The following is a 12,183-nucleotide window of genomic DNA, read 5'->3' on the forward strand; positions in this document are numbered from 1 at the left end:
GTGTAAAGTCGTTCATCTGTGTCAATATTGAGGAAATGAGATCTAAGTATTGGCTAAAATATATCTGAAAGTATAATTAAAGACTTTCGCAAGGTTCATTTTTCTATTTGCCTTTTAAAAGGTTCTGAATGAATTCTACTTCATACGAGTACAAAAAAAATCGACCAGTAAGGATGCACAACTTGTACCCATTGAAATATCGACTGTCTGTTGAAATATCAATCCTCCAAACTCAACAAATATATCGTCGATCAAAAGTCCAGTATTTTGATAATATCATCTTCAATATATTTTCTGATTGTTTCAGTGTGGTTCTTCACAAAATAAGAATTATTATAACCCAAAACAAGAAATATGTATCTACGATTCCCATTTTATATTAAAAAAAAATCTGTTTAATGAGATGGTGAAGTCGATCTTCAAACTGATCATGGAGAATAGTAGTGTAAAGCGTAGAAAAATCAAACTTCTCTATGTTGCTGCAAAATTGCAGAGAATGTGATCTAAGATTAAGCAGTAGAGCTTTGGAATTTTTGAGAATCCACATATGGTTAACGCCACTGGTAGAAAATCTCATCACAATAATTTTGAAGGCCATCTTCAACTAGAATAGTAGCCAGTACTTTAGAAAGATGTTTAGTTGAACATTTTTATGATCTGAAGTTTTGTGACGTTTTGGTATCCAGTATAATGACGGTAAATTTTCTTCTTTTTTATGTTGATACCAAAATGAAAGAAGGACAGATTAGTGATTTTGTAAAATTTCATCCTTGGTAAATAAGGTCAAAGAATATGTAGGATTACCAGTTGTTCTATTTATACCAAGCTCTGTTGTGAGGCATTAATTGCCAATAGTGGCTTTCACATATGAAGACAATATTATTTGAACTTTATCCGCTGGAACAACGACATATATGTCATGCAAAGAGAATAAAACATCCAAAACATCCTGATTCTTTGAAGAGTTGGCAACCCTTATGCACATAGTACATCGTAGTTTCTGAATGCACTTCTGAATGCATGATCGAGTTGCTTTGATCCATTCAGACAAATTGTCAAGTTCTGGTTCATCTGGTTCGCGATTTTTCCATTTGCTTACATAGTCCTCAACTGCATCCATCAGTAACCTGAAGTTCTTTTTCCAGATGATGGGCTTGAGAATTCTATATTTAGATTCTGGGCTAAAAGTTTTCTTAGCTGCTCATTGGTAACGACGCCAATGTCGCCAGTAATAACACGACCAGCTGGACTATAACTGTATTGTGGCGATGCAAATGAACAACCTAAACTAAGTTACACATCTAGTACTGCTCGATTTTAGCTTACTCTTTTTGTGTTGATCCTATTTGGTGCCAGTGTTTTCAATTTTTTGTATCCTAACTTTTGAACATGAAGTGATGAAGTGTTGAGGTCAATAATAGCAATAGTCGTTACAGATCTGATTAACTGTCACCGTCTAGCATAGCTAGTGGTACAAAAATACGGAGAGGTGGTATGACTGCAAATTTGACAGCTATCCACCAAAGTGCAAATAAAGTGAATGTAGGCAATTATTAGCAACTGTAATATTACATATAACAAAACAATTTACGAAAAACATTGGTAATAAAATTAACGGTACCAATTTTCTTGCACCAGATGCGCATTTCGACAATACATGTCTCTTCAGTGAACCTACGACAACAATTGAACTACTTGCTCCTGACTTTGAACAGGCACTTAAAAATTTGGCGGGATTAAACATGTAAGTGCGCTCAACCCTCCCCTACTTAACCTGGGACAGTGGTGTATCATCACATCATAGGAACTAACTATAAAATTCAGTTAAAAAAAGCTTAACTTAAGAGCGTAACAAAGAAAAACATTTAAAGGAACACAACAGGACTTGGCAGGGTATATATCAACCCTCATACCTAACTACAAAGAATCACTGACAGAAAGTTTAAAGCCAATAACAACTAATAAAAAATTGTGTATCTTAGGCAAAATTAGCAATCAGTACACATCTGCCATCCAATGGATTTAGTGTAAAGACGTAGTTAGTCAGAGAAAAACAAGACCTTGGGAAATGCCAATTCAAAAAAAAGTATCGATAGACTGTAATTGATCCTTGTAAACTTATTGCTCTTTTAAATAAACTTATTTTAAAAGGTTATCAGTAAATTAAAAGCAAACTAAATATTACTAGTATGTTATATACATATACATATTCATGGATCTACAATCTGTCGATACCTGTAACTTGGCATTGCACAAGGTCATGTTTTTCTCTTACTGTTTATGACGTCTTTACACTAAATCCATTGGATGTTGGATATGTACGGAATGATAGTTTAGTCTTATATGCATGATTTTTTTATTAGTTATTAGTGGCTTTCAACTAGCTGTCAGATAACTGCGAGTACTCTCAGATCTGTCCCTAGTGTCTTTTTGTTGTCGGGATGTACAAGTACCCGGCAACGTCCACTTGCATTTTTGTCCATCTGATTAGTTAAGCCTTTTTCAACTGATTTTTATAGTTCGTTCTTATGTTGTACTGTTATACCACGGTCCTAGGTTAGGGGGAGGGTTGGGATCCCGCTAACATGTTTAACCCCTCCACATTATTTATTTATGTGCCTGTCCCAAGTCAGGAACCTGTAATTCAGTGGTTGTCGTTTGCTTAAGTGTTACATATTTGCTTTACGTTCATTTTTTTATATCAATAAGGCGCATAGTTTCTCGTTTGAATTATTTTACATTGTCATATCGGGGCCTTTTATACCTGGCTATGCGGTATGGGCCTTTCTCATTGTTGAAGGCCGTACGGTGACCTATAGTTGTTAATGTCTATGTCATTTTGGTCTCTTTATTATATGTAGTTACTTTAAAGTGTATATGTGTATAACAAAACTATCCATTATGATTTTGATTTACTGATGCCAACACCATTATTCATACCAATAGAAACAATATTTAAAGATCTAATCACAGTATTGAATTGGTAACCTTTTAGAATAGTTATATGTAAAAGATTGATAAGTTTACCCGGATCGTATCTTATCGGTAAGATTGAAAAGAGAAACCGATCGTTATCATAATGCTTTTGACAAAAATTGGTTGTACACCATTACTTGTATTCTCATAGTTTACTTAAAGATAAAATCTAGAAATGGTGTATTACCCGTGTTCACTTTTGTATTTATAGAGAATACAGACCCATTGACGTTCAGCAACATTGAAACAGCTGATTCATTCAGAGTATATTTAAATATAGATAGTAGGTATTATGTTCGATGAGGCGATAGATAAAAAAGACACATATCACTGGTCTATATTTCTGAAAGTTTGGTATGTATCGATAATAATCATAAATATTGCAAATTTTATTATAGGTCAATCATTGATTTTGAATAAATATTTTAGTATTTTTTTAATCAGTTTTATCTTTTTTATAATATTTGTTATGAAAAGTAAAATCACAAATATACTGAACTCCGAGGAAAATTCAAAAGGAAAGTTCCTAATCAAAGGGGAAAATGAAAAGCTCAAACACATCAAACGAATGGAAAATAACTTTCATATTCCTGACTTGGTACAGGCATTTTGTTATGTAGAAAATGGTGGATTTAACCTGGTTTTATAGCTAGCATAACCTCTCACTTATATGACAGTGGCATCGAATATTCTTTGTCCCTGTAAAAATTTATTCTCAATCAAATGCAAGTATATGCCAGCATGTTGTATAATAAGTTTGCAACATTTCTATAAATATGTCATCTACCGAAATTGGTGAACATTTGCATTCAAGCTTTGACTTCATTTAGAACTTATATATTTGAGTGCAGAAACGCAACGCTGACTTCCAAGATGCGTTTGACACCTTTTACAGTCCTAACATATCTGTTACGGAAAAATTCTGGTCAAAGAGCTCTTTTACGACCATTTTTTTCATAAGATTATACAAAGCATAATACAGTTTGATGCGAAAAGAAATAAAAATAAACGATATAATTTAAAATAGAATGTTATAGCTTTTATAATACCCTTCATAAAATAAAGATAAAGATTGGAATCAATGTATATGTATATGTACTCGTTTTCTTCCTACAAAACAAAATATTTTTAAAAATGAACTGTTCATTCCTAATCAGAGCTACCTCCCTTTATATGGCTATTACGACTAATTACATTGTTTATTCTGAATTCGTAAAAACAGTCATAATAATTCGACTAATCACATTATTTTAATCGTTTAGAAAAAAAAATCTGAATTACAATCCTGACGTTGATATTTCTGCTTTTTTACAAACAAAGATGGCAGAAGACCTGATATGATCGTTCTACCTTAAACGAGATTGAATTAGTCTGATAGTACTATGATTATGTCTCTTGGCATTTTCTGGCAGACTGAATTTTAGTTATATGGATATTGCACTGTTGAAAACAGAATGAAAGGAAACGCATGTGTAATGACTTTTCTCAATGAATGCACTCGTTTAAGGTACAATCATTGGCTGAATGCCTTATATAAACAATGTAAGATAACGCGTGGACATGTAAATTTATGTTCATTACTTGAGCAGCAAATGTGTAGTATTGTTCAGGAGGCAGTATCTACGGTTTTCACATTAAAAGTCTTGAAGAATATAATGGCAATCACGATAATGTATATTATGTGAAGAAGAATATTTCTTTTGCAACTCCTTTGAAAGCCTCCTCCGTTCTATTGAAAAATCAAATGTGTGATTACCGAAACAACATGAAATCAAGGTAGACCGACAAAAGAGGGACGGAAGATACCAGAGGGACAGTCAAACTCATAAATTGAAAATAAACTTACAACGCCATGGCTAAAAATCAAAAAAAGACTAACAGACAAACAATAGTACACATGACACAACGTAGAAAACTAACGAATAAGTAACACGAACCCCACCAAACACTAAGGGGGGGGGGTTCTCAGGTGCTCCGGAAGGGTAAGCATATCCTGCTTCACATGTGGCACCCGTCGTGTTGCTTATGTCATAACAAATCTGATAAATAGTCTAATTCGGTACGTCACATCCATGAAGGGAAGGGAAGGTAGTTACGATGTAAGGAACATATCCAATATCATTTGTGAAACGGTTATTCCATAACGGTCAACCAAATCGTGATGGCGTCCGTAAAATTTACGAAGGGATGATTTTAACTTCACTATTTGGAACTCTTGGTTTAATAGCTTCCTTTTGGTCAGAAACCCTCTATCTAAGAAATGCAAGCACGGGAATATCGTATCAATTGGGAGATATATACCCCGCATATATCTTTCAACTTTCACGAATTTGGCTCAAAAATTAAATCATGTAGAAGTTTAACCCTAAAACAAATGTGGTCAGCCGAGAGCTTTTAAAAAAGGAACGCAACAGCATAAATCGTAGAAAAGACAAAAAACAAATAATACATAAATATAAAAAACTGTCACAGAAAGCATACACAATTTATCGCTTATATTGCGGACACATAACTTCCCTTTTTAGCTATGGTTCATATTTAACTCAATCCTTAAAACTGCCAAATGCTTAATAAACTTAACAATTTTTACAAATACATCATTATGAGTAGCAAAAATATGTTTAATTTTAATAAAGAATATCAGCTGCAGATAGTTTATGAAGACGATTTATATTGTCTTGTAAGTGATATAACTTCTATCCCGTGCTTGTGTTTCCTATCATGATTTTCTTGATAGAGGGTTGCTGCTCACAAGGAAGCTATTAAACCAAGAGTTCCAAATGGTGAAGTTGAAATCATCCCTTTGTAAATTTTACGGACGCCATCACAAGTTGGTTGACCGTTATGGATTAACCGTTTCACAAATGATATCGGATATGTTCCTTACGTCGTAACTACAATCCCCCTTCCCTTTCATGAATGTGACCTACCGAATTAGACTATTTACTGGATTTGATATCACATAAGCAACACGACGGGTGCCACATGTGGAGCAGGATCTGCTTACCCTTCCGGAGCACCTGAGATCACCCCTAGTTTTTTGGTGGGGTTCGTGTTGTTTATTCTTTAGTTTTCTATGTTGTGTCATGTGTGCTGTTGTTTGTTTGTCTTTTTCCTTTTTAGCCATGGCGTTGTCAGTTTGTTTTAGATTTATGAGTTTGACTGTCCCTTTGGTATCTTTCGTCCCTCTTCTATAAATCATTCAATTGTATTCAAAAACAAGATTGCTGCATTACTTCAAATCTATATCTTTATAACATGTGTTTAGAAGATTAGCCTAGTAACCATAATAGGCTAAATTTCATTCGTATTTTAAAAGTAAGAGATGTTTTTTTATGTTATCGCTTGTGCCATAGTTCACTTCTTGTCGATACCGCTTTTTGATAAGCAAATATTACTTAATACTATCATGTCATTACATAGACATAAAAATGGACAGAAACAATCATATACTGATTCAGAGTAATTTCTCGCAATTTGATTGGCTGATATTGTCCTAATAAATTTCAGTACAATTTTTTATCACGTCAATTGGAATTATCTCCCTTATTTATTACGTCAATTCAAATTATCCTCCCTTATATCATTGACATAATAAAAATAATAAAATTTGAGTTGCTTTATAGTGCTAATTTTTAAAAAAAATTTACAGTTTCAGATTAAATCTCTATAATATAAATGATTGATATTGTCCTCAAATTGAATTTGAATATGATAATATGTAGAATAATAAAATCAGAATAAATTCGTTACACAATGTTTTATTGTCCTAATGCGGAATTTATCGGGTCAATAATATTAGTTACATAGTGTGCTAGTGACCTAATACGGTATATATGGGGTCAGTAAATTCCATATGGGGTGAGAGCGAAGCGAAGCACCCCATATGGAATTTACTGACCCCATATATACCGTATTAGGTCACTAGCACACTATGTAACGAATTTATCTTACCGACTATCTTTAGTATGCAATTTAGATTAGTAAAATATCAAAATGAGGAAGTCTTCAATACTGCTAGCATTAAGAAACTACTTCCATTGATCCTACAAAAACAGATACCAACAAAAACAACTTGTTAGGTTTAAATGTGTTTTATGAATTTATTTCAATCTTAATCATCACTTTCTTCGTGTGTTGTAACCTTTACGATTTTTTCTCAGTACCGTTATGTTTTTATAAAGGGACGTAACACCACTAATAACCGTGTATGAAATAAGCCCCACCTCCCTACTACCTTATAAGAAATATAAAGGGACGTAACTCCACTACTAACCGTGTATGAGATAAGCCCCGCCTCCCTATTAACCTAATATCAAATATACACGGTCACCACGAGGGCGCTTTTAACCAATCACATTCCTAGAAATGTATAGGAGGTAAGATAAATTCTCGTATTAGGACAATTGCACACTGTGTAACTAATATTATTGCTTATATAAAGTTCGAAACAAATATCATCGATAAACATTTAACACAACGAGAAGGAATTACAAGATCGTTTGTATTTACGAATGTATTACATGTATGATGTCATGTATATTTCTACTATAATATTGTGTAGGATTCTATATTGAATTTCGTTTTTTTCTTTTCATTTAATTTTCATTTCTTAATGTAGGTTCCTGCGATTCAACAAGCCAAGTGCCAAATTCAGGACCATGTCCAGGTAATGTTAACATTCACAATCTTGAATTTGTCAAATCGGAATGACCTTTTTTTTTTTATTTTTTTTTTTTTTTTTTCATACATAAAAATTGGATGATATCATTATAATCAGACTTCCGTATAACATTACACCTGTGAAATATTATACATTTATTTTCATTGCCTGATGGCAATATGAAGATTTGCTCACCAAAAACAATCAAATTTCCCCCGGGCATTTCCAGAGGGCATCGCTTAAGGGAAATAAGAATTTTTAAGGATAAAAAAATCTTTATATCAACTGAAACCAGTTGTATTCTACTGCCTTTACTGTTAAATCTGTACTAAGCACAAAACATGAAAACAATAGACAAAAATCATCGATATGATAGAACTCTCAGTTTCTAAAAAGCAAGATCAAAGGCAATTACCTCTAATAAAACATCATGTTATCCTAGACGAACGAATCAATACATATCCAACGGATTTAGAGTTAAGATGACATAAAAAGCCTGAGAAATGCATGACCTTTTGCAATGCCAAAATATTAGTAAACATCTCTTCGACATATTCCCAGTTTCCATTCTCAATGTAATATTAGAGGCTGGTGTTTAAGCACTGATTTATCTCACAAACAACTCCATAACATACTGAACTTACTGGGTATGTTATAGATCTGATTTCAAGGCTCTCATCTCTGTTCTAACTATCCCCCTTAAGTATTGATCTGATGATATGATTATCTTTTTGTTTTAGGTCCAACCATTCCAATTGTTAACACCTCTATGACATATGTGACCACACAAGCAGGAGCCAATCTTAATCTTCATTGTTCATATCACTCGGTAGTCGTTGTAACAGGAGTAAAATGGACATTTACGGACAGAAATAATGCACACAAACAAATCAACGAAACAACGAATCCTTCTAAATACAGTGGCTCTACTTATAGCACACCATCTCTTACAGTGAAAAGCTTTTCACAGTCTGATGAAGGTCTGTACAGATGTATTGTGGAGAATTACAAGGGATCTGGAATGAGCAGTGTAATCAATGCAAGCTTAGCACCTAGTAAGATTTCATTTTATATTACAGACTTGTCATATAGTGATTTATTATTACTTTTAAAGGTTGTATTTTACATCTTATCCTTTACCGTTGTCTGTAAAATCCCATTTGACTTTACTGTGAAATATATTTTACCTGTAATTTGTTCAGCTGTCTATAAACAATACAAAAGTTTTTACATTGAATGCTTGTATCAATAAGAATAAAATTCCGTTCCTTTTCATATGCAGTGTATTCTATCAAAAAGTGAAACTCGTCTCCATTCTGCATATGTTTACACTGCCCACAAATGTTTTTATCATCATCGATTTTCTAATATCTACCTTTCTCAAAGGCTAACTGAAGAGCACTGCTTCTTAATTGAGTAAAGCTTTTTCGATACTAATTTTTATTAGCTTGACATAAATATACTTCCCTTTTGAAGATATTTTCAAATCTAAGATAAGTACTCAATTTTCCTTTTTAACAATTGCATTATCGTCTATAGTATTTTTTCAGAAAATCCTATGATTACTTATCGAAATATTTTTAACCTTTTCAACGTTAAAACTTTCCATAACAACATCAATATATGTTAAAATATAGACCATATTAGAATACCAAAGATAACTTATTACATTTGAGAGTGTCAATACTTGTGGCCAGGGTTTGTTTTAACAAATCATCCTTTTTTAAACCATTAATTCTTAAATATAGACTCGTAAAGTGTTTATTCTAAGTTATTGCATGCTCATTTAATACCAGTGTCATATTGTAATTTATTGTTATTCAGAGTGGGCTTCGTAAGTATGGTTTACTTGTGTCCTTTCCATTTTTCTATGAGTGAATAAAATATGCTAAATCTTAATTAAACTCAATAGCGAATGGATAACATTAGTCATTGAGGATTGCACCTTGTTTTATAGCAAGCTAAAGCACTCACCTGTATGACAGTCGCGTAAAATTCCATTAAATTGACACATATAATATGATAAAATGTCAAATATATGGGTACAGAAGTCAACATTGTGTTATAATCTTAATCACGTTAAAAAGGTCTAAAAACAAACAAATATGTCAACAAAGAAAAACAAAAAGGCATATAGACAAAGCACAAACAACTGAAGACGAGAATACAAAATTTAATCATAGTACAATAACAAAACGACTGGATGCATGCATAAGAACGAAGCTATAGTTTAATATTAAAACTGAATTTATAAGAAATATAAAATGAAAATATTGATATTTCGCGAACAATTGTTATAAATATCAATAGAACAACAACATCTGTTTGCGCGCACATTGAAAAAAAGAAAAACATTAAAAAAAAAAAAATATGCAAGGTAAATACAAAACGGGAAGTCCTTTATAAAATGCCAAAATCAATAGATCAAACACGTTAAACGAGTTAAAACAACTGTCACATTCCTGTCTTGGTACAGGCATTACGTTATATTAAAAATTATGAATCAAACCTGCTTTTAAAAATGTAAAAAACGTCAAAAATGTGGGAAATATCAGTTGTATGAATCGTTTTTTAAGCTGGACCACCATCTGGTCGAACGTAATCCAGACACGACTAATGATTGTCACAGGACAGGACTATCATATGGTCTACGTTTGTCACCTCATATGGCGTTTTCTGACACTTTAGATATTATAAATATGTTCTATCAGAATATCTTTAGAAAGATTGAACCCTTATTCTCATAAAGTAATGACAAAAATGACATATTACATAAAATACCAGGGCACAACCCTTGTGATTTCTGGTTTGTGATTTCTGGTAACTATGTGATGAAACCAAACATTGTTCATTAAAGTCTCTTTACAAAATTTGCACTGAATTATTGTTTACTTTTTAAAAAGGGGGGAAATGAATCCTTTACTTTTTTAATTGGAAACGATTGCAAGTAGGCGATAAAACCGTAAGTAAATTTATGTTTGCATAATTGTGAATTAAAATAGATTTTGTCAGGAATATGAAATTTAAAAGCAAAAAAAGGTTCTAGTAATATTGGCTTGAAACTATAAAGCAGAATAACTAATGGGATTGGTTGCAGAAATGCAAACATGTACAATACAATTAAGGTAACAAGAACATCTCCCGTCTTCTTATTTATTTTTATTAAGTCTATAAAAACGTATGCATTAATCAGGCTTTTACTGAAAGTTATAATAACAAAAACATCTTTAATTTTCAGATGTTGAACCGATGTGCCCATGTAGTTGTGAGTATAAAGATAAGCTCATTTTTTGGGCAGCTCAGAATCAAACCAACCACACTTTGGAGGAATGGCAAGTGATTTTAGCCCCAGTTATTCAGAAACTTGAAAAAGAACTCAAACTTGATACAAGTAATTTATCATCTACAATCAATAAAAGGATCAGCGCCAAAGATTCAAGACCATCGTCGCAGACATTTGGAATGTTGGGGATTGTTTTCTTAAGTTTCATCGTTGGTGGAGTTATTTTTGTTGATATCACATCATTCAAAAGACATCGTGATGCACTTAAGAAAGTTGGCATACGTGGTAATCGTGTCACTTAAGATTTGACCATAACGGAAAAGTTTGAAGCGCATTAGAGGAGATTGAATGCATAAACCTATGATAAAAATAATACCATATTTATTTTTTATTTTTTTTTTTAAACTGTTTTCAAATAAGGTAGTATAGAAAATAAGCTTAAGTAATAGATATAAACTGATAACAAAGTAGGAAGCAAATAAGTCATTGCACTTGTTCTACTACAATTCAACACAGTAAAGCATATATTTTATTAAGGTAGAAGATGAAACTATCAATATTTATCACCTTTTTTACTTCAAGATTATTAATATTCATACATTGTATAGGCAAAAGACACGGGTCCCCATAATCTTTAGTTAAAAAAAATCCCTATATTATAGCAATTAAAATTGTTTCTTATTTAGATCCAGTCATAAAATATGTCCGTCACAAAAAATATTGACTCAATTGTATTATGTATATATTGATACATCCATTCATCTTTTATATTAAAAAAATCTGTTTAATATACTATTACTGTAATTCATTTTAAAATAATTCATTATTTGATAAAAAATTTGTTTTTTTCATTCATTATCCACTTTCAATAAAAAAAAATAACAGTATCTTTATTTATCTTTGCAGTACATATTTTGTTATGAACATATTTTTCTAATAAGATTCAGAAGGAATTCAGTTATTGCTGTTGATATTGCTGTTGATATATTTCGTATAAAAATGAAGATGTGGTATGATTGCCAATGAGACAACTCTCCACAAGAGACCAAAACCAAAATGACACAATTATTTCGATTCACTGTGCTTATCCAGTAACCCTTGGGGTGTCACAATAGCAATGTCTAAAACAGTTTACCAAATTTAAGTTTGAATTATTCTCCAACCAACTGATCAACTGGTAAAATATTTCAACAGATTGCTCAAGTGAAAGATTGTTAGTATGAAGTGAGTGATTTGAAATAAAAAGTAATGCTTACCATCC

General features: G+C 32.2%; 1 protein-coding gene across 1 annotated transcript in view; it reads left to right on the top strand.

Moving 5' to 3' along the window:
• LOC139512665 (uncharacterized) overlaps positions 1–11,809 on the top strand; it is a 30,420-nt gene extending 18,611 nt beyond the window's left edge. Inside the window, exons 5-8 of the mRNA XM_071300449.1 lie at positions 3,188–3,259; positions 7,598–7,645; positions 8,380–8,694; positions 10,878–11,809. Of these exons, the coding sequence (XP_071156550.1) occupies positions 3,188–3,259; positions 7,598–7,645; positions 8,380–8,694; positions 10,878–11,224 (782 nt within the window). The 3' untranslated portion in view covers positions 11,225–11,809. The remainder of the gene's footprint in view (positions 1–3,187; positions 3,260–7,597; positions 7,646–8,379; positions 8,695–10,877) is intronic.
• Positions 11,810–12,183: the final 374 nt, after the last annotated feature.

The sequence above is a fragment of the Mytilus edulis genome, chromosome 2 (assembly GCF_963676685.1).
Source record: "Mytilus edulis chromosome 2, xbMytEdul2.2, whole genome shotgun sequence".
NCBI lineage: Eukaryota > Metazoa > Mollusca > Bivalvia > Mytilida > Mytilidae > Mytilus > Mytilus edulis.